Source organism: Camelus ferus, chromosome 29 (genome assembly GCF_009834535.1).
Source record: "Camelus ferus isolate YT-003-E chromosome 29, BCGSAC_Cfer_1.0, whole genome shotgun sequence".
NCBI classification, from domain to species: Eukaryota; Metazoa; Chordata; class Mammalia; order Artiodactyla; family Camelidae; genus Camelus; species Camelus ferus.
Window position 1 is genome coordinate 21,920,623 of NC_045724.1, and position 23,355 is coordinate 21,943,977.

The following is a 23,355-nucleotide window of genomic DNA, read 5'->3' on the forward strand; positions in this document are numbered from 1 at the left end:
TGTGAATGCTACAGAACATCTGTTTTTCCCAAGTTTGTTTATTGTCACTAACAACAAACGCTAAAATACACAACAAACATGCCACACGTGAGCAGTCATTCTTTCTTCCAGAGACCGTGGGAGATGTGCTAGCTGATCCCAGTAGCCTTTTTGGATGAGCTCAACCTCTGAATCCTTCTCAACACAGTATTCCGATCAACTGATCAGAGTTGTCATGCAAGACAAACCTATTGTCATCCTAGCAGTAAAGCCTTGAAATTTAAGAAAGATACAACCCAGGACCTTTAAAACATCCCAGCTCCATGGCTACCCCTCAGAAAGTGCATTCACGTGCAAATGAAATACTCAATTGAGTCTTTCAGACCTGCGTTGGCAGTTAGATCTCTTTCTAGGGCCATTTCTCCAAAGAAACAAAGTTTATCACTTCTCAAAAGTTACTTTAAACTTTGTAAGAAATTAAAAAAAAAATAACAAAACCACATTGAGTTCAGCTGCTGGACAGCTGAATGGTTTGTTCTGCACAGCTGTGTTCAAATCCAAGCTGCAACAAAAAGGTAAATCATGCTTTAAAGCATAGCCTTTGGAGACCAGCAGTCCTGGGCTGGAGTCCTTGCTGCACCACCTGTTGGCATGTGATGTGGGCATGTTCCTGAATCTCTGAGCCTCAGATTCCTTGTCTGGAAAATGACGATGATCATAGAGCCCCAAATATGATGTTACTCGGGCCAGTGAGCAAAGGTCTGACATACAGATAAATGATTGTGATTCTGGTTTTTTATTACATCATAATCATACATTATGTAATAATAACAGTAATGGAGGTGGTCTTAGGTCTCAGTTAAGAACAGGGCTCTGGGTCCAATTCCTCCTCTTCCACTTACCGTGTGACCTCACGGTGCCTTGGTTCCTCTTCTATAAAATTTGATTCCAGTAGCACCTCCCTCACCAGGGGTCGTGGGCATCCGATGAGTGGTCTCTGGCCCACGCTGAGCACCGCGGAAGTGTGGTTGCGTTCCTAAACCCTCCCTATCGTGTGTGAGTCGTTAAAATCATCAAGGGCAATCCACGAAGGTCGAGCAGCTACCAGACAGTTCCTCCCCTTACCGGGAACCTGTGTACAGGCTAGAAAAGACTTACGTCTAAACAGCTAGAGGTGCTCTCCAGTCCAGTCCGGACCGAGTGGCAATCCTAGTGACCCAGTCCGTTAGGCTCCCCGTTTATTACCGAGCATTCATGTAAGACACACGTGTTTTCCAAGTGGCACATGTTCAGACCTCCCCGCTGTGCCCGTGGGACGTCCAGACACCTCTGGTTGCTCCTCAAGGCACCAGGCTTGACTTAACTGCTGCCTGAACAGCGCAGAACCCAGAATTGAGACATCTGCTACATCCCCCCAATCCTGCGTGTGGGAAGGCATGGAAAGCTAGGATTTAAAAACTCTTTATGAGGCTTATGCAGGAATCTGTTTCTTCAAACTGACATTTATCATTAAACTCATTTGGGGTGTTCAATTAATAACTGAAAACACCAACTCACATTTTACTCAAGAGGCAGAAGAAAACTAATGTAGACTTCAAAGTTGTTTTCTAAAATATTGAGGCCCATTTGACTGAGGAGAATGCCTTTCAGATGCATTCCTTATAACTCACATTTGTTCTCAGTATATGATTATCTTAGGACACAATTAACATTAATTAAATAAAATTAACCTCAGCTTTCGATGTATCAGTCCCTTATAGGAATCCTGAATAGGGAATTAAAATGTCTGTGTCAAAAAAATCCATTGTTTTGCTCTTCCATGAAAGCAATGATTGCTGGGTGTTCCTGAGCACATCTTCCCTAAGAAATGGTGATTTTGTGCATAATGGTGAAGAAATTTGTATAGTCCAGGGTACTTAAGACTATTCCCCAAATCTGTGTACCTGACACAGTCTTACAGAGACCACCGTGTCTGAGACCTCCTCCCCTCTTCATTTAAATCCTATTCTTTATCAACATGTAAAGGATGAGCTCCACGTTGAAAAATACATTAAATTTCAATGAGAAAATAATGTTTAGGTTATTAGAATATAGTCCTAGAAATGCACTTTTAGGTTAGAAATAGAACATAAGCTGTTTTCCTCCCTTGAGGGTGTATTAGCTTACTGTGGCTGCTGTAACAAATTGCCATAAATTTAGTGGCTTAAAATAACTCAGATGTAGTACTTTTATAGTTCTGGAGGTCAGAAGTGGGTCTCACTGGGCTAAAATCAAAGTTTCATCAGGGCTGCATTCCTTCCAGAGGCTCTAACTTCCAGAGACAGCCCACATTCCTTGGCTGAGTTCCCCCTCCGTCTTCAGAGCCAGCAATGGCCGATCAAGTCTTTCTCACTCTGGCACTGACCCTCCTGCCTCCCTCTTCTGCAATGAGACCCTGTGATCACACTGGGCACATCCAGTTAATCCACGATAACCCCCCTATTTATAGGTCAGCTGGTTAGTAATCTCATTGTCATCTGCCACCTTAATTTCCTGTTGCCATGTAACATACCATATCCACGGGTTCCTGGGCTGAGGATGTGGACATCTTTGGGAGGGGCCATTATTCTGCCTGCCACAGGGCGGAAAATAAGTATTCAACACATGCCTTGTCCGTTAGACTTCCTAAGTCAAACAGTCCAGCGCTGAGAGGAGGATTCTGGTCCTTGCTCTGCCAGTCACTGTCTAGTGGAGCAAAACACTGTCTTCTTGTGTTTACTCAGCTTCTCATTCTTACAGGGAGGGGGACAATCTAGATCATACGTGGTCAAAATGGGATGAGTTGAAGCTTTATTGTGATTTGTTTCTAACAATGGTTTTATCATTTATTGTTCTAGGAAGAAAAAATGAGAATGCCTGTAAAGGAGCACCTAAAACCTGTTCTTTACTCGATAAATTCCCCGAGACAACAGGATGCAGAAGGGGACAGGTACCCAGAATGATTTCAGGGCTGGGAAGAACCGCTATTAGGAATGAAGGAATGCTGACATTTACAAAGAAACAGTTATTTCCTTTGACCCACTGAATGCCTCTTTATTTGCTCAATTTCTACTGACACATCATTTCATGCCCTTGACGTCAGGACTGAGGGTGGAAAATGTTCGATGTCTATAGCTTTGTGGAAAATGGGAGTCATTACTTTAAGTTCCTTCACAAAGAAATAAGATGAGAATATAAATTCTGAGTGCTCCAAAGGCTCTAATCTAAACTGACAGTCATTTTGTGCTGTCACGTTATTTTAGCACATCTCCCACACCTGGATAAATGGATGAACAGTGTGGTATATTTTCTGTGCAGATCAAATATTCCGTCATGCACCCAGGAACCCACGTGTGGCCGCACACGGGACCCACAAACTGCAGGCTCCGAATGCACCTCGGCTTGGTGATTCCCAAGGAAGGCTGCAAGATCCGATGCGCCAACGAGACCAGGTATGTTTCCTCCCATTGTTTTCTGTCCTACTCAACACCTCGGAGGGCGGATGCTCGTTAAAACAAAGCAGTGTTCTGTTGGATTGTTTTACTTCCTTTGTAACTGAAGGAGACTGGGGTGCGTGGTGTTAATCTGAACCCCTTAGTCTCTGTCCCACCTCTGTGCTCTCTGTTGGTCTGAAGATACTCCCCAATTCCAGGGCTGCCCTCCTTCCTCATTTCTCCCCAGAGCACGCTCGTCTGGTCTATGAGCCTTCTGGCTTCTTTTTCTAGAGGGACAGACTTGCATTCAGGGCCAGCTAATTTGTACTGAGCCCTACACATAGGACCCGTTGTGTTTATTGCCTTCCAACTTGATTTGTTCATCAACGCAAAGAGTCTTTCTTCCTGAAGAAAACACCGGGTGACTTTTATACGTGTTGATCTAGAGAGACGGCGTGGCGCTGTGGACGCGGCTGCCTCTTTCTAATCCCAGCTCTGCCAGCTAACCCTGTGCACCCTTGGCCAGTGACTTAATCCCCTGGAGCCTCAGCCTCCTTACTTATAAAACCGGCAGTGATGCTGTCTGCTTTGCAGGGCTGTTGTATGGATTAAATGAAATAAAGCGTACAAGATACTCAGCCCCGGTTCTGGCGTGAGCGGGGACACGGTGACTGCTAGGGCCCCTTCCTCCCGTGCCTCTTCCAGCCCTCACCCTGTCACGCCCTTCACCTGGAACGCCCCTCTTTTCACGCTTCCACAATAAACATATGACTAAGATCCAACTTCGTTTCTTGAGAAGGAACCTCTCTTTTGACTTAGAATGTATACAGTGTATATTCTCAGTGACACTGTTCTTTATCTTCCATTGCTTTTTATTAGTATATATTAGTCTAATCTCTGTGCCTGAGCTGTAAGCGCCTGGAAAGCAGAAACCAAGCTGCTGTCTTCTGCATCTCTCACAGTCCTTAGTAGAGGTTTGATGGAGGGGGTGTTCAGGAGGGTACAGCGTCACTCATGTGGTTGCTAGCAGACACCTGCCTGCCCTGGGTGTGGTGCAGCAGCGCAGAGCGCTGTGGGACATTCCGAGCTGACCCACCTGGGGGCCTTTCCCTGCCAGCGGTGTCTAGTCAGGGGGAGAACGCAGCTGGAAAGTCGCGAGTCAGAGGGGCACAGGGAAGAATGCTGCAGGTGAGTCACTGGGCAGGCAGCTCGTTTACCCCTGAGATCTGGGGACCGTGACAGCGGTGGCTTTCAAAGACAAGGAAGGACTTGGACATTAAGAGCCAGGAGAGCGGGGCCTTCCAGGCTGAAAGGACAGCGCCTGCAGAGGCCCGGCTGACCGGCCGTGCACGAGGGCTGCTGAGTGAGTTCAGCGGCTGAGAGTGGGGGATCCCATTCAGAGGTGAACAGAAGCGCGCTGAAGGTTCCGAGAGTTTATCTGCGCGTATACAGATCGAGTCAGGCAGCGCCCAACCGAAGGTGGTCAGGAGGGCTCTGCCGCCAGGAGCTGGGGACCAGGTTTTCCTAGAGAAGAAGCTGAAGCAAAAACAAAGAAATTATTTGACTGGCAACAGCGGAAGCGCTGCCTTGTTTGGGGAAGCCTGCGTGGCTGTTGGTGATGGGGGGCTCGCAAGTCTCACCTTCTCAGATTCCAGCTGGGCTCGTGCTGGTTTCGGTTTGCTCACGTAGGCATTAGAGCCACCTCCATCTCAGTGCCTCCTTGTTTAATTACTTTAACAGCACGTAGAGAATGAGGTTGGAAAGAGCAGGTGGATTGGAAACTAGATCACAGAAGGCTTTGAGTACCAGACTAGTGGAACCAGACATTGGTAGGAAGGTGTTCAGAATCCATGGGTGAGCCCTCTGGGGACTTGGGGAGAGCAGTTAACAGACTTGTCGCCGCAGCCCACCCAGAAGAGCTGGAATTGGGATCCTGGCAAGAAAGGGAGAGTCAAGAGCAGATGCAGGAGATGCAATGAAGTTTGACTCAGGTGAGTCGAGTGTTGGGGGGAAGGGAGGGGAGTCCATTTTGGTCAGTTCGTGGGTGGTTAGCAAACATTGAGAACTTGGGAGGTGTGAGGCAGGTTAGGCGAACAGGTAATGAGTCCAGTGTTCATATACTTAAGCAATTTGGTGAATTAAAAACACCAGTCAAGTTTCTTTGCTCCTGTGTTAGCATGCTGTGTCTATGGCTGTCCAGACGCACAGAGCTAAGTCTACTTCCCGACAAGGAATGGTAGTTCCCACATTGAAAATAGACTGTGTACAAACATTTGTTCGTTGAACTGCAGGTTGGGAATTTGGACAGTTGGGATCCATGTTCCTGTAGTAATAATAAATGGCGTGGCGGTTCCTGGGCCAGCCCCTAAAAGCCTCTTAGCTCACGGTCTTTGTTCATAGGGCTCTAGCACCAGTGGCTGTTTACAATAATGCTTCTATGGGAAAATGTTTTCGCTTCAGATTTGAACATGATGTGTCTTCATAAAAGCAAATTAAGAGCACTGAAGTCCTATGAACTACCTGGATTCAAATCCTGGCTTCCCCTCTTATGAAGTGTAACTTTAGACAACTTGCATGGCCTCGCTGAGCCTCAGTTTCCTCATCTGTAAAACGGAAAGAATGAAAGAATGTCTTGGTGTGGTTTTGCGTATCAAAGTAACCCATATAAGTGCGCTCAGAACTGTGTCTCCAGGGTCATACACGGTAAATGTGCTCAGTACTTTTGAGCTTTCCTTGGGCTCTCCTCTGATTGCTGCAGAAATGGGGACTTCTGCCCCTTACTTTCCAGAAAGTGAGACCAAGCACGCCTGTACCTGTGAATGTGGTCCCTGTAGCCTGCAGTGTGCACTCTGGTGGGGATGGGGGTGGGGGCTTGCAGGAGCTAGGAGGGAGGAGGGGGATGGGAGGTCGAGGATGTGCGGGGCCAGGGCTGGGGATGTGATAGGCCTGAAGCTGGGAGGGGTGCCGGGGAAGGAAGGCAGAGCAGGGACAGGGGCTGGCCGCCCTGCTCCAGTCCTCCTTTTGTCCCCATGCCCCTCCCCCTGGGACTAGAGATCCCGGAGAAGGGGGCAGGGACATCCCATCTCTGTGGCCACGGGAGTTCTCCTCTCACTCTTCCCTTTCTTTGTCCCCCACTTTTAGGCTTTCTTAGCTATCTTACAGAGCCCTCTGCTACTAGGTGAGCTGGGACATGAAGAGGGGAAGTCAGAAGGGACAGAGAGAGTCAGCACAGGGGGTGGGCAGCAGGGCTGAATCCCCAGGCCCACTTGGAGGGGAGGGAGCCCTGCGGCAGCCTGGCTGGAACTGCTTTCCCCATGAGGGGCTGTGAGATATACTCGGGGTGCGCAGGTGCAGAACCTGTCAGGAAAAGAGATTCTTTATGAAGCTAGCCACCATCTGTTACTGAAATTATTATTTTGACATTAAATGAAATAGCAAATACCATACCCATTTCTCAGATGACAGTTTGAGAAGTATATCCTATGAAATATAATAGGAAAACTGAGGTAGTGAACAGGTTGGCTCAGAGAATTAAGAGAATTTCGGTGCTGAAAGGAGCCCTGGAGGCCACCTTGTCCACCTCCGTCGTTGCACAGATGGGGACACTGAGGCCCCCAAGTGAAGTGCTTTGTCACAGACACGTGGCTAGTTAGCAACAGTCAGAACAAGAACGCAGATGTCCTAGCTTCCAGAAAAAATGTTTGTCCCTGTAGATAGATAGACAGACAGACAGGGAAACTATGTGTGTGTATATTTCTGTCTGTATTATTAGGAGGAGAGAGAGAAGAGACGTGGCAATGATGCAGTTTTGCATTTCAATTCCAGTGTGTGCAGGGTTTCCAGTGCAGTCAGCACTGAGGGCTTTCTGCAGGTCAGAATTACGAAGAGCTGTATTACAGTAGCCTTATTCCTGAGCCCTTTGACCCTCTTCTCCATTCCGCTCAGCCTTCCGGGCCACCTCAGCATAGCAGCTACAGATACTAAGAATGTTCCCCAGTACCGTGATCTTGAGCTAAAGGTTCAGGCTGTAACGAAGCCAGCCTCGTTCCTTTCTGCTTCCTCCACAGAATCGCGATGTCCGTGCAGGCATCTGAACTAACCCCCCTGTGATTGCTTTGCTAGAAAATTACAACCATGTCATTTGCTGCCTCAGGACATTTAGCAGCGATCCCCGAGACGTGATCTGTAACATTTTTAGGTGGAAGACTCTCTGGGCACCTATATTGTTGTTTAACGTTATTAATGTTGATAGCAATTCTGTGACAAAATTATGGCTATTAGGCCTGAGCTGCAACCACTACCCCATCATCATTAATTATAATAATTTGAGAAATTGAGGAATTACACAATATTGGTGAATCGTGTGACCAGATATTTGTTATTTTAAGTATTTGGAAGTTTTATTGTCATATTCGTTAGTATGTCTGGGACAAATTGGCCTCCCACCTCACGGCCCCCCGACCCAGGATGTTTGGCAATGACTAGAGACATTTTTGATTGTCACAGCCGGTGGGGAAGCGCTCCTAGCATCCAGCGGGTGGAGGCCAGAGATCTGCTAACGTCTTACAGAGCACAGGACAGCCCCCACAACAGAGGATCATCTGGCAAAAATGTCAATAGTGCCAGGGTTGAAAAACTGTGCAGTATGTAATATTACCTAATTTAATATTGATCAATCACCTAGTAATGAACATAAAAGACAAATAATTTCCCCAAGGAGATCTTCCTTATAATGATGCAAGTAACTTGAAATCAAGCTAGAATTTTCCCTCCTATAATTTTAATTATTTGCTAATCCAGGATATAAATTTTGAAATGCTTGAGAGGAATTTTAATATCTAGAGAAAATTTCCTAGTAAAAATTTCATTTTAAAAGCATAGCTTAGCATTTAAGGTATTAGCAGTTAATACCTATTTGAAAAGGAAGAAAACGTTAGCATAGCTAATAAATTTTCTTTGGGTTTGGAAGGCATCACATGATTGCCGCCTGCATAGTTCTCTCTTGACTGCTTGATTTAGACTAGCACCATATTTAGATCTTAGCTCCTACACAGATACCTTACAAAGTAGTGCTGTCAGCATTGATTTAAAATATTCCACGGATAACCCACTTGTGTAGCTGGTAACATCAGAAATATAAACAATCTGCCTTTCCCTAAAATGGAACTTTAACAAATAGAATGGGTTGAAAAGAGAATCATTTGCTGTTGCACAGACATCCCCAGGTGTCCTGCAGGGTGTGGAGATGCCTTAGAGCCAGTCGCTGTCTGTAGGTCCATGCTCGTCCCTGAAACTCAGGGAGGATACCCGGGAGCCATTGACTGGGAGGTCGCCTTGGGAATGAGCCGCTGGGGCACACGGTTGAGTGCCTGCCCATCTAACAAGCCTTGCCTACAGCTGTACCAAGTATAAGTTTGCCCTTCAAATCTGTGCTATTAGAAGTCAGCATACTGGCTCCCTTTTTGGAGGAAGTGACTGGAAGGGGTCTGAGGTGATAGTCAGGTCCTAGTTCTTGATCTGGACGCTAGAACCCTGTGTGTTCTCAGCTTGTGAAAGTTTGTCCGGATTAGGATGTGCCGCTTTTCTGTACTTCGTATTTCTACAGAATGTTTAGAAAAAAAGAAAAAGGCAATATTGTGGATCCACTGAAGGCTTTTTCCAACCACGGAATGATATGATTAGTGCTGTGGTTTGGAAAGATCCATCCACTTGGCTATTTATAAAAACATCTAGGAAAGCCTTTCTACAATTTCAAAAAAAAAAAAGGGGGGGGGATACATTTGCCCTTAACACCTGCCCTTTTGTACACTTCCAGTACTGAGCATTGAAAATTGATGTTCATGGTTAGAATCCTGAAATTCTTTCTTAATCACCAAAGAAAGACTAAATCCTGGCTTGGTGTCCTATTGCAAAGGTTATCATGAGAATGCTTTCCTGAACACAGACATAGGATTGACCCTCAGACATCGGATCACAGGCTGCCGTCTTCTTCCATTCCAGGGCGTGGGAAGAAGGCAAGGTACTCATCTTTGACGACTCCTTTGAGCACGAGGTGTGGCAGGACGCCGCGTCTTTCCGGCTGATCTTCATCGTGGATGTGTGGCACCCAGAGCTGACACCCCAGCAGAGACGCAGCCTTCCTGCGATTTAACACGTCATTGTGCAGGCTCAGGACATGCAGACAGGTTGCCTTTCTGGTTCCATCTCCTCGGGTGTGGGCACAGACGTTCGAACACCAAGGCCCTTAATTCCCTTGATTTGCAGCCTGAAAAGTTCTAAACCTCCTCCTAGGGTTGGAAGACACAAAAGGGAATATTTGCCTCACTGCAATTCTTCTAGAAAACACCTGCCATATTTCATCTGTGACAGCCCCAATCTGATGCCTATATTCAAGGTGAACACGTGATAACGTATCTACCTTGCCAGCCAAAGATATTTTTTTCCACTTAGAATAAGTGAAATCAGTGTAAATGAGAGTATATGTAGAAACTGTGAATGGATTGCTTTAGCTTCTAATTTTTCTATGCAAGTGTATTTTTCTAGGGTAGTGAGACAATTCTAGCATCACATACCACTACTTCTTTGTTGATTTTAACAACAAGCTGCATAAATGCTTTACTTCTTGCTGTTTAACCGTGAATTCAGGCTTCCCTCTTGTAATTATTTTTAGTAAAAGGCACTCATATGAAAAAGGCAATTCTATTTTCCAAATACAAAGGAGAAAGACATAATTATGCCAGTATCTACGAACTGTTCCGCCCTCTCCCCTTTGAGTCTGTTTGCTTTTTTGTCTTCATGGAGAGCTGGTCTCGTAATTTCTCTCCTCACTCTATGAATGGTGGAGATACTGTCAAAATGGTATTTCTTTCTAAGGAGAACTTCTTACACTGAAAAAGGACTTGGAATCATTTTATATTGAGTTATAAAGATGACATATGTAAATATTTCAATGCCAAATATTAGGCATTGGGAGCGAAAAAAAAGTAAAATTTCTCCAAGTGAAGACTTTCTCTTGGGATCAGGTGGGCAGGGAGCTGTCTCTGAAACTGGGTTGGAATCCAGAGTGTCCTCTGTTGCGGATCTTTGTGAGTGACGAGGTCCTTCAGAGGATTTCCATCGCCATTTTGTAAAAATATGAAGGATGGTAGAGTGGAACACCAAGATTGCCAGGACCTTTGTCCTGGGAGTAGGAGGTCAAAATTGCTTTCCTCTTTGCAATTGTTTGGAAGACTCTGACCTCTCCGTGGCTTGAGAAACTTCTGCCATTTAAACCTCACTTTGAGATGGCAACTATCATTGATAGTTTAGCTTTAATATTACCCACAGCATAGAAATAACCATTGCCTACTTGTTCCAAAGATGATCACGTCATTAATTTAGGAGAATATTAATGCATTAAATTTTGTGTTTTTTAACTCAAAGCTAACTGGAAATGTTAGCTGTAAGAATGTAATGATATTCATGCACTGAATTTTTAGCCAATATGAACAAAATTGCTGAAGAAACGACACGCAGGTTAACCAGATTTCCTTCGCAGGTAGAAAAAGCACTTGTGTTTTCTTTCCCATTGAAGGACAAGGAGGAAACTCTCTTTATTTCATTTAAAACACAGTTTTGTGTTGTTGTTTTTGTTGTTTTTTCATTGAAGTGGACCCCTTTTGCTTGTCCTTCAGGACATTAGTTTTGGTCAAAGAGTTTACAGAATATTTGTCTTGTTTCCTTCTATCTTGCCAATATTGGAAAAATCTCATTAAAACAGATGAGGAAGCATATGTGGAAAAATATCAGAATTAATTTCCAAAGTCCAGAAGAAAAAAGCAAACTCTTGAAAAGTAAAAAGGCATTTATGTCCTTCAGTATTTATTGAACAGAGGAAATGACTGACAAAGGACAATACAATCCAGTGTTCATGTGATAACATTCATGTGACTTACTGAATTTTGTTCTTGTATGTATGTTGCATACACATGAAGAAATTCAAAGTGTATGTTGTCATTGTTGAACCATCATCTTACATTCATTTAATGAAATCATGGGATAGAGTAAAAACTAGCTCTTAACTTCATAATTATATTATGGTATTTAAAATCAGGTCACTCCAGTAGGATTATAAATATTGCCAATTGAAAAGCCAGAATTATTACTGTTGCAAAATGTTGGCAACAATTGACTCCAGTCACATTTCAAATACTTGGATCCCACAAGTATTTTATAAACTCAAGTAATAAAATGGGTTTTCTAATTCACTTTAATTCTTCATCTTTCTCTCCTATGTATCCTGGACTATAAAAAAAGTGTTCCAGTCACTGCATTGGTAGAATTATTTCAATGTCACTATTTTGTTATTTGAAATGTCTACACAAAATGAATTGGTTTTATTTGTCCTGTGATGCAATTAATTGTGAAATATTTTAAATTCTATTTTGATTTTATTTCAAGGGTGGAAAACAAAAGTCACTTCTGTTATTGTTCTCTGTCAGGTAGAAATCGTTGAGAAAGAGATGTAATAAGTGATTATGATTAGTAATCATATCTGTTGAGGGTGATCACGGCCAGTCGAATCACCTCTTTCCTTTGAATTTTTTAGCTAACAAATTAACCCTCCCAAATACTGCTCATTATCAACTAAAATACTTTTTATTTGACATTGAGTACCAACTGGTCATATTAATGAAGACCCCTGTCATGCAGACAGCTGGGAGAGTTAAGAGGTCACTAAAAAAAAAAGCTGGTTTGGGGAGACATGGCACACGTAAGGATATCATGTCCGATGCTACCTGTTCATTTTTATCTAATTTCCTTTGAATTGATAGTTGGGGACCCCATTTCTAAGGATAACAAAGAAATAAAATGATCTTTGGCATTTCAGCCTGCATTCCCGGTCTTCTCTTATTTTCAGGTCTTACCTATTTAGCCATCCTTAAGGGTCTTCCTCCATGATTGATATCTGCCCTCTCAGCAACAGCCAGGCCCTTTCTCCACACCTTTAACTGGTTGCAGGAGGAGCTGGGGGCGGTGGGGGCTGTTTAATACTTTTGTAGCACTTTTCTTTGCTGTAGTGACCCAAGTGAGGCAACTTGAATGGCTTCATTAATCACTGACATGTATTTTCAATGAGACCCCCCCCCCATTCTGCAGACACACATTTCTTGTGGGGAGTCACATTGCTAAGATGAAATAGTCATATTTCAAAATGTGTGTCTTTGTTTAAAATCAGCTCATGATAATCAGCTGGTGGCCTGACCAAAGATGTGACATCAAAATCATGTTTTGCAGGATATTAAAATAAACTCTGCAAACAATCAGACCTACAAAAATGTGCTCTGAGACTGAACAATTTGAAATTTGATGCTGGTGATGAGGTCGAAGAAAATAATTCAATATAGGAATGGAAATTACTGAAGATACTGTTGTTCGGGGGCCTTGCAGGACTTTAAACTTGACAATTGTGTCTGCACAGTTTAATTCTCATGTATCTACTTGGAAACACGCTTAATCTCAAATTGCAGAAACTGGAGAGGGTCTCTGCAATGCCTCAGAAAAATCCTGGTCCTAATGAAATGTGTGCATCAAATTTAGTTTCTTTCTCTTTTCAGTTCATTTAATGCCATGAATATGGAGTGAGGGGAACCTTGTTCACATAACTGCCTTGCTTCATCCTCCAATTCCTTCATCGAAAAAAAAAAAAAAAAAGCATCTCTCAAGTCTTTGTTCAACTTTGGCTGCTCAGACCAATGGCTGGTGACAGTCATTTCTGGGTGGCAAGAGTGGAGGCCCTTGTGGGAGCTGAACGCATGTGTCGTGGGGTCAGCTGCACATGTGCTTCCTGGTGGCTGCGTCCACTGCAGGCTGGCGATGTGCGGGAGCGTGGAGTGGCTCGGGGTTCAGTCCAGAGCCAGGAGTGGCTGCGTGTTCTCATTCTCCCCCTTCTCCTCATGTTTCAGGGTCCCAGCTTCTACCACAGACTGAGATCTAATAACAGGGGAAGGAAAAAGACACAATTACAAACAATTTACAGTAATGACCATTTTGGAACATTGGAGGGCATTCAGATTTTATGTCCCCTTATTAACCAAGACACTCAAAATAACTGCATAACTTCCCCCCCTTTTCTATCCCTCTTTTCTGTGCTTTTGTGTCTTCTACACCACATTGCTATCGAGAGAGGCATCTTGGAATCTTCTTTGTGGAAATCTCTTCTGTTGGTAGAAGGAACATGCGTTCTAGCCACAACTCTGCCCCAGTGTCTAAACATTCGACAGTTCTTGAGATCTATAAAGTCAAATAAATTTTGCTGGATTTTCACTGTTTCAGAACACTTTTTAGAGCTTTTGTTTCTCAAGGTCATAGGAAACTTATCATGTATGATGTTAAGACCATGAGATTTGAGGTCAGATGGTAAATGTAGACCCTACCCGTTACTGACAGAAGGGTCTTGGGGGAGTTCTTACAACTTTGGGCCTTTATTCTCTCACCTGTAAAACAGGTGAGAGAATTACCTACCTTCCAAGGTTGTTGAGAAAGACTAAAACTAATACTGTACACAAAGCATTTGACAAGCAATTGTAGTCAAAATTATGGAGCACTCTTATCACCATTGTTGCAATTATGGCAGTGATTTTTACTTTCTGATGTGTTCTCTTATATTGGAGTAATAACAATTTCCTGTTTATAACATGGATTGAAACTGAAATTATTTTCCAGCTTTATAGAGAAAAGATTATAAGAGCTATGCACACAGTAGACATTCAATCAACATTCACATACAAAAAAGTCAAAACATTAAGAAAATAGTTGAATTAGGTTGTTCAAATAAGCGAGATTTACATATATGTGCCAGTAAATGGTTAACTCAGTAGGCCTGAGTTGCCCAAACCCTCCACATTCCAAAAGTCTTCAGGACTGTCCTTTGACTGGCTCCTCTGAACTGATATGATTTGCATGCCTATGTGACTGACCCCTCCCCCCCCCAAAAAAAGCCCTGGGCACCAAGGCATGGGAGAGTCTCCCTGGTTGGTGACACTTCCTATGTGTTGTCACACGTCATTGCTGAGAGAATTAAGCTCTGTCTAGGTGAGTCCACTGGGAGGACAACTGGAAGCTTGCTACTGGTCCAGTGTACTTGCACTCCACCCAATACACCTGTTTCCTTTTCTGGGCTTAACCTGTATTCTTGTACTATAATAAACCATAACTCTGAAGTGTAACAGCTTTTCTGGGTCCTGTGAGTCCTTCTGGCAGATTGTCAAATCTGAGGGTGGTCCTGGTGATTCCAAGCACAATATATAATAACACTAATATTTGTTGTCTGTGCAGCTGGTATAGTTGTAACCTCTTTACAGGTACTGAGTTACTTCATTCTCACACCCTTAAGGAGGAGTGATATTATTGTCTCCATTTGGGGGATGGGAAAAGACTAAGGGGCAAAAAGGAAATCAAGTAACAAAGGAAAGGCAACACAAATAGGGAATGGAGAGTAGGACAGGCTTATCACCATCACAATACTCCTTGGTGTACCTAACGCGGCAGAGGTGTTTAGCTGAAATATTGAGTGTTCCTTCCACCTCACTGTAAATATTATTTTCTGCCTAAGGTCCTTATTTCCATTCAGGATGTGTGTGTACTGTAGAAAGTAGAGAGTAAAGAAATCAAGAAGCAAATCAGTAGAGTTGTCTCAAAACAACTGGGTTTCTACTCTAAATATCGATCTAGTCAAACAGTCCAACTTCAGGTACTAAGCGTAACCTTTGAAAATGAAATGGATTCACTTGCTCCTGGGACAGAGCAGGGGAAGCCCCAGGTAGTAGTGTAGTTCAGCTCTTTTATATATTACCTACATATATCTTAGCTTTAATGAAAGATCCTCTGTGTGTGTGTGTGTGTGTGTGTGTGTGTGTGTGTGTGTGTGTGTGTGTGTGTGTGTTGGGGAGAGCAGAAAGTAGATTTGTATAAGAAATAGAAAAGCCAAAGACCCAAAAGGCATTCAAACAAACAAACATGACAAACAGGAGTACAGCTGCCCGTGCAGGCCACCTCCGCCCAGCACCTTGGACAGCAGCCGCTTGATTGCTTTGCCCTCCAGGCTTCGGTGAAGATGGAGGATGTTGATGGCGGGTCCACTTTATAGACCCTAAACTGCATTTCTCTTCCTTCGTGCCAGTTGGCTTTGTTTTACAACATGGTGAGAGAATCACAGCCACAGAGTTAGAAGGGACCTTTGCAGGTGATCTAGATCAACCCACTAGGAAATATTCAGTAAGGGGCCTCTTCTGGAATATATCTGACTTGAGAAATTCACTCCTCCAAGCCCCTAGAGGAGCAGCTCGGCTAGAAAGTTCTTTCTTCCATTGAACTAAAACCTATCTTTTTGCAACTTCTGCGTGCTCTTTCTGATTCTGTCTGCTGGGGCCACCAGAATAGGTGTAATCCATCTGGCCCTTTAAGTATTTATCCAGTGCTGTCTAGCCCTCTCCCTGTCCCCACAAAGGCTAACCAAACTCCTCTTGAGCCAAGGTTTCTAACTTACACTCTCCTGCATCTCATCAACTGGCTGCCCTCAAAATAGAGTGAAATTATTGCTTCCTTTTTTTTTTTTTCTTTTTTGTATGCTTCTCCTGAAGCATAAAAAAATGCATCTAGATTTGACTTAGCCTTTCTGGCACTCATGTAACACAGCTGAAGGAAATTTTAGCTATTGTTACACATGCTGCTGTTAAACCATTTCTCTCCTATCTTGAAAATGTGTGGTTGAATATTAAATTTCATCTTTTTTAATTTAGCTCATATTATCACCATGTCTTCATCCTTTTGGATCTAGAAATTCGTTATCCATCCAAATTATTGTCTGTGATTTTCAGGAGTACTGGATTCATTTCCAAACTTTCCCTTCCCCTGTTTCGGGAGCCGCCATGGGGGGAAAAAAATCAATAAAATCTCAAGTATTGAATTTTCATAAAAAATCACTTATTTACGCTCACTCATGGTAAGAAACGTTTGTGAACGCCTCCTGCTATATGCCAGGGACTGTGACAAAACGTTCAGAAACCCTCATTCTGTAGTGGAAATGTTGTTTCAGTTACCCAGCCATAGACTCACAAACTGCGATTGGCGCCCAGGGAAGAGGATGTTTGGGGGAAGAGGTGCATTTGCTCTAGAAGGAAAGGAAGGAAGGAAAAGCTGTATTTCACACAGTGGCACCATTCGCAGTCCTTATTCAGGTGACTCTTCCCTCCACCTGGAGTCATATTTGGATCTATGTGGGGTTTTTTAAACAATCCCTACACTGACAACAGGGACACAGAATGCTAGTTCTCTCATCTCAGCCAATAAACTGTCTTGGGTAAGTGGCAGGTAACAATTGAACAGTTATGAGGAGCTGAGCATGAGGAATCAAACATAACGTCTTTTTTTCTTGTTTGCATTTTCCCTAATTGAGAAGGTCACATAGCATCTTTAGTTTCAGCGTGGTATAATTCCATTTACCTGGTCACGCAATGAATATCTGATATAAGTAACACATGATATTGTGAAGTATTTGAAATTCATTGGAAAAGCAGAAAGCAAATGTTGCCTTTTTGAGAATCTAGCCCAAAGAAATGAAGCCAAGAGAAACACTCTTCTTGAATCTTGCCCTTAGTCCATTTAGCTGAGTCAAAATACTCTCTGGGAAAACTGATCAACTGCTCACTGTTAAAAACATCTCCACCATTTGTAAACAGAGGGCTCAGGACATGTGCATTTTGTGTATTAACCATGGAAAAGCCACTTGCCTTGCAATCTTGTTGCCTAGATCCCTGTAGGTGGTAATCTCCTCATTCAGTGGCTTTGCCTTTTCACATGAAGATTAACACTTCTGCTAAAATAAACATTTCAGACTTTTCTCTGGGGTCCTCTTTCCCACACTGAAAGCCAGCTTAACCTCAAGGGCAAGCCCTGGAGTAATGTGAGCTGTTTCAGCCACCATTATCTCAGTGGTGTAGCAGAATACCCCAACCAAGGCTTCACTCTTGCCTTGAGAGGCGCATTTAATTTTCCTGCTATCATTTCCCCCTCTCTCTCTCTCCCTCCCTCTCTCTCTCTCTCCTCCTTCCTCCCTTCCTCCTTTGTACCTTTCCCCTTTCCTCTCCAAAATTTGGAACTTTCCCCACAAACTTAGAAAGCAGATATAGAGCAGTAGATTATTTACATTACAAAAGGATTCTTAATTTTACCGAGCAATTTACCAAAGCATTCCTTGAAGCAATGTCACCCTAGTGCACCTGAGCAATGAGAGTATTCAAGGTCATAATTAGTGTGTGTTGTGCCCAAATCCTTCAGAGGAACGCCAGGCGTCAGAGTGAGGTCTGCAGACGTCTTAGGGCCCAAACTGTATCGCAGCAAGTCACTGTCCTTGCCATCATCCTACTTCCTGTGTGTGTGCAGGTTTACAAAGTTTTGAGGAATGGTAATTCAATGTGGATTCAGGTGTCCTGAGGGGGTCAGAGGATTGTTCAAACAATACATTTCTAGCATGCAGCTATTTCTGGATAGTTTTTTCTCCTATCAATCATAACTTAAAGCAGCAACACAGCAAATGGCTGCAGGTGTCTGCCCCACCTGCTTTGAATGGAGTCATCTTTCGATAGATTTAGACTGGCTCAAAGAGCCGCCAGTCACTTTCGGAGCATTCTTAATTTTTCCTAATGGTTCTCCTCCCTCTGACATTGATGGTGCGCACCCTCAGTGGAATTACTTTGGTAGAATATGATGTTCTGAAGCAGGTAGAGAAATGCCAGAAGCTGCCACCAGCTGAGACAATGAGGCTGACTCATTCCACCTGAGTTTGAAAAGGGTGGCTAGTGTTCTTGATAAAAACTACCTTCCAGAATTCTATTTTTGAGTCAAATGACTTAAATGGATCTAAATGATGGGATGTTAATAGAACTTCTCTGATATGACTACGTTAGCCTGAATATCTGTTTTCTTCCCGAGTAGCTGTATCTTCCCCACTCAGGATGGGGTTTGGGGACAGCAGAGCGCATAGATGGTGTGATGGATGGAAAGCTTTTCAGTTGTGGCTTAAAGAAAGGGTACCATCAGGGCTGGCAGGAACAATGGGAACAGGGGAACAGACATCCCAGATAGCGGCAGTGGTCTGAGCAAAGGCAAATGCCCCCAAAAGATGCTCTGTAAGCCCTTGTAGGATGAATGAAGGAATAAATGAATGAATACACAAAAGTGCAAGAACAGACATGATAAAGGAGACAGAGCATTGGACTTTGCAGGAAGAGAACTAAATTGACACTATTTTCCCACCTACCAGCCCTGCGATCTGGGCTAAATCATTTAAGCTCTGTGTGTTTTAGCTACTTTCTGTCTCACATGGGGATAGTCATCTGTCTATTTTTAGCCCTTTTAATCTGTATTTTTAAAATTCTGTATTAAAAAAATTTTTTTTAAATTCTCAAAACCGGAAACACTCAATTTTTCAAGAACCTTCAGAATAAGTCCAGGAACATCTGTATCCAGGCTGGCACATGGGAAAATACTACAGTCTAGGGCTTTGTCACTTAAAGTGTGGTCCCCAGACCAGCAGCACGGGCACCCCCTGGGAGCTGCTGAGAAATGCAGATCCTCAGACCCACCCCAGCCATAGTGAATCTGAATCTGCATTTTAACAAGACCCTGGTGTTTTGTACACACGTGGTAATTTTCAAAGTATTGGTGCCTATCTAAAGAACTGTGGGGCACTTAGAACCTTTCCCCCGCCAGGTTTGCCTAAAAGGAAATCTGTTTTCAGCTACTTCAAGAAGAACAGTAAGGACCATCAGGTGTAGCTCATTCAAACCAAATTCCTGCTTCTGTTTACTAGTTGATGTAATATCAGAGTCAAAGGAGTTCATGGAATGCCTAATTGATGACTAGAGAAAAGCTATCTGTTTAGGAAAATCTGTCTTCAAACCTGGAAAAGATTTCAAGGGGCGGGAAGATATTTCAGAAATTTAAAGCTAAGCCATCCAGCTCTCCTACTTTACATTTTGTCAGAGTGTATGTCATACAATTCCTTTTTTCAAAAGTTTTGAGCATATACTAGATGCTAAATGAGGAAGGGAAAAAAGTCTCTGCCTTCAAGGTATTCACATGAAAGAGACAGGAAATTGATATAAAAGCACCTGTCTGTCACTCTGGCAGCTGTTTATATACTCATTTCAGAGAGTCTGCCAAGGCTGTGTCAACAGCTCTCACACACGTTGGATAGTCAGCATCGTGTCTTCTCTAAGCTGGGCATCCATGTAGGTGCTGAGCCAATCAGAGAAGCCCTGCTCAAGTTGCTGGTGGGGCTGATACACACAATGAACATGGAAGCAAATGGAAAGTTCTGGAAAGTGAGAAGTGCTGGGAAGCAAATGAATCAGGGCGCTGGGACAAAGAAGGCCCAGGGATAGGATGCACTTTCCTGAGGATGCACTCCTGGCCGAGATCAAAGATTACTGTGATTCATTTTGGGTCAGTGTTTTACTTTGGTCCCAATCAACGTTTATAAGATAAAGAGATCGAAAGAGTGACAACCACTAGCCTCTATAGAACTGGTCACCTGGAGACACCATGACGCCACTCTGAGTCTTATGAGAAGAAAATAATTCTGTTGATTGTTACAGATGCTTTATAGTTTAAGTTATGGGTATATAATCACCCCTGCTCCATCCCCAAGAGGGGTTCACAGTTTTGAAGGCACCAGCCTGCTGTGAGTCCCCTTTGCCCCGCAAAGCAGTAAAGCTGCCTCTTTCCTTCTAAGCTCCAAGACCCTGTCTCTGAGTTATTTGGCTCATCAGGGATGGGGGCCAATCTTTTCGCGACAGTAACACTAACAAAGACCAACAAGGAACATAGAAAACAAAGTTAGGGTTACTAAAGGGGAAGGTGGGGGGAGGGACAAGCTGGGAGTTTGGGATTAGCAGGAGCACACTACCATATATAAAATAGGCAAACAGCGAGGGTTTACTGTGCAGCACAGGGAACTTCATTCAGTAGTTTGTAAAGAATCAAAAACAGAAAAAGCAAGACCAGTAAGGATGTAACTGCTGGCCAAGCTGAAGAGGGCAGGCCCACCCCAGGACGGGGTGGGGGGTGGGAATTCAGGGCCCCCGCGAAGACAGGGCCTTCTCGGCACACAGAGGAAGAGAGGCGGGGGTCTGTGTCTCTAATCCCTCCCTCCTCAGCTTTGCCTCCTGTGCTCAGCACCCCTGTGCCCGGCCATGCTGGGCGCAGGGCCCCAAGGGCATAACATTCCTGCCCTAGGCATCAGTTAAGTGGGAAAAGGCCAGTGTAAGTCTGACTTCTGACCAGGCCTTCAAGGCTTCTCCCTTCGAGCCACCATGCCTATTCATTGCCTGCTTCTCTGTTAGGGGGTTGGGGGTTTTCATCGTTAGTGAGAAACTTCCACCAGGAAAGAATTTAAAATCCTAACAAAATGGGAATCCTTACGTATAACACTGGGGAAGGAGGAAAGCCACTGTTTACCATGCGGTCCTGTTCCTCTGTAGTGCTCGGAGGGCACAGGCCCCCCCCTCCACTGCCATCTGACAGCGACCTCTGAGGTTATGCCCACCTGAGAGCTGAGGAAGCCAAGACTCCACACAGGTTAAATGACTTGTCCAGGGTCACGTAACTAGAAAAATCAGTGGAAGAAAGTGACCAGAACCCACATCTAGTCTGATAAGAGGAGACTGGGGGGTGGGGGGAAGACAAATAAACAAGAAGAAGTGTAACCATTGCCCGAAAGTCTCAAAGCTGAAGCAAGCGGCCGGGGCTAGGATGCGGTGGCCCGCACCTGCCATCCCTGAGGCCCATCTTGAAGAGCACTGGGGCAAAGTGAAGCAGGGCCAGTGGCCTGATCACCATCAGCACAGGGACATGGGCAGCCACATCCCAGTGGGGGCCGTGAAGGGGTTTCCAGTGAGATGCTGGAGGCTCAACAATGCTCATTTAAGGCCTTGATGTGAAAACTCACAACACCCTAGTCTGGACACTTTAAGCCTGAATAACATCTACAAGGTTTGCTTAAACCTGAAAAGGAACTGTGGCTCTCTCTGCAAGCCCACATTGTTTTTATGATTGATGCTTCCAGGAGATTTTTATCATGTATCACTTGTCAAATACTTGTTTCATCCATATGATCATTAAAGCCTAGAAGGGAGATGCGCTGCTGGCTAGACGTTGAGTACAAACAGCAGTCAGCTCTATTGGAATCTGCTGGAATCGGGCAAAACATTTGTTTACCAACAGCAGTGTGTTCACAGGAAATAAACCGGCTTTGTTTTTCTTGCCTAGACTACATCTCCCTTTCCAAGTAGTTGCATCTGACTGTGGGGCCTCAGCAAACAGGAGTCTTTTTCAGAACCTACACTCTGAGTCATCAAACACTTTGCATTTGAAACAACACCCAGTCACACCCGTGTCTGTTCCTCTTCCTCTAATTCAATCCTCCTTCTTTGCTCTGCCAGGGGCTTAGAACTCCTCATCTCATCATCTGTCATGTCATTTGTTAAAAAAAAAAAATAGAGTGCTCCCACACACAACGTTTTATCTAGCCTTCTTCGTGTCCTTACACACTGAACCCACGGTATAGATTTTCCTTCACTCTAATGGTACATGGCTCTATAAGATGTGTTTGTAAGGAGAGGGGCACCCTTATTTCTGCCACAGCAAAGAAAGCTGTATAAAAGCAGAATATCCATCTTGGATACACAAATGATGGTGAGGCTAGGCAGCTATTTTTCCTGGTTCTTTAAGAAATGTTAACAAACTCCTGTCACCATCCACACAACACTCCACTAGCCAACAACTGGCACCAAACACAGGGGACGCATGGCTCACCCAAGAGGTCCTTGCTTCTAGAAGGGAAAACACCTCAGGCATTAGCTGCCTGAAGAGGAGTGACACACCGAGGGATACGAAGTCCACTCCTGCTGGAGCTGTAAAGCAGTCGCGAGACGGCTTAGAGGGCAGCAGGGACTGCTGGGCGTTCAGCGAGAAATGATACATTACATAGCTTCACTGAACGTAGCAGCTACATGGAACATCTGTTCCCGGCCATGCGGTAAAACGGACCCTTTTTGCCCTGACTGCTTAGAAGACAAGGGTCCTCCTGTTCCCACACCGCCGCCCCTCATTCTTTTCGTGTGGATTGGATTACATGACGATGAATCACTTTTGCCGGAAATGAGCACTTATCCAGCAAATGTGTACATTTACCCTATAAAACGCGGACTGCCTGCCGAAAGATCACCAAGGTCATGGCCAATTCTACTGACAGCTGAAGACAGTTACACTGACTTTTCTTTTTTTTTTTTTAACCACCCAGGCAGGAGCCAAGAGAGAACAACATGGCCAAAAGTTTCCTTCTGGTTCAGAAATCTGAACTCAATCCAGGAGTTCCCTCACACCCCCACCCCTCAAAAATAGCAGGTGGATCGCAGTGTCTCTTAGACACCATTCCTCTTCTAGGACAAGAGTTTAGGGACCATACGGATGAAGACATTTAGTCAAAGGGATCAAAAACAGTCCTTCCACCGTGTAGCTGGACAAGACCCCAAAGCGCTGGCCCCTCCGACCACCCAGTATACCAGGTAGACTAGGTGGGTCATTCCTTACTGGTGCCAGTGGAGGTGCAGCTCAGGTTTTTAAAGCCTCTTCCTCTATAAATAATTTTCTGTCTTCCTCATTAGTTCTAAAGGTTTAATAATTAAAAAAAAAAACAACGGAGTTATTGCATATACTCAGCCAAACCTTGTCTATAATCAGGCTGCATCCAAAACCCCTCAAATTACTGGACATTACAAAAATGGACAGCTTTGACTACATGAACGGTGCTATCTATAGCTAAAATAAATAAATAAATCCTGGGAACAAACATCTTTACATGGAAATACACACTGAAGGCAGC

At 44.1% G+C, this 23,355-nt stretch overlaps 2 protein-coding genes across 7 annotated transcripts in view; one reads left to right on the top strand and one right to left on the bottom strand.

The window, feature by feature from the left end:
• Positions 1 to 14,638, top strand: part of ASPH (aspartate beta-hydroxylase) — a 162,834-nt gene extending 148,196 nt beyond the window's left edge. For 3 of the 6 annotated variants that reach the window (XM_032470008.1, XM_032470005.1, XM_014560193.2), the window contains 4 exons: positions 2,856 to 2,947; positions 3,316 to 3,449; positions 5,337 to 5,422; positions 9,432 to 14,638. In XM_032470008.1, coding sequence (XP_032325899.1) covers positions 2,856 to 2,947; positions 3,316 to 3,449; positions 5,337 to 5,422; positions 9,432 to 9,514 — 395 coding nt within the window. In that variant the 3' untranslated portion in view covers positions 9,515 to 14,638. Of the gene's footprint in view, positions 1 to 2,855; positions 2,948 to 3,315; positions 3,450 to 3,877; positions 3,981 to 4,025; positions 4,063 to 5,336; positions 5,423 to 9,431 lie in introns of those variants that run through there. The other 3 variants (XM_032470007.1, XM_032470006.1, XM_032470009.1) reach the window with 3 other exon arrangements.
• Positions 13,316 to 23,355, bottom strand: part of CLVS1 (clavesin 1) — a 113,996-nt gene continuing 103,956 nt past the window's right edge. The window contains exon 6 of the mRNA XM_006185807.2: positions 13,316 to 13,403. Within this exon, the coding sequence (XP_006185869.1) occupies positions 13,316 to 13,403 (88 nt within the window). The remainder of the gene's footprint in view (positions 13,404 to 23,355) is intronic.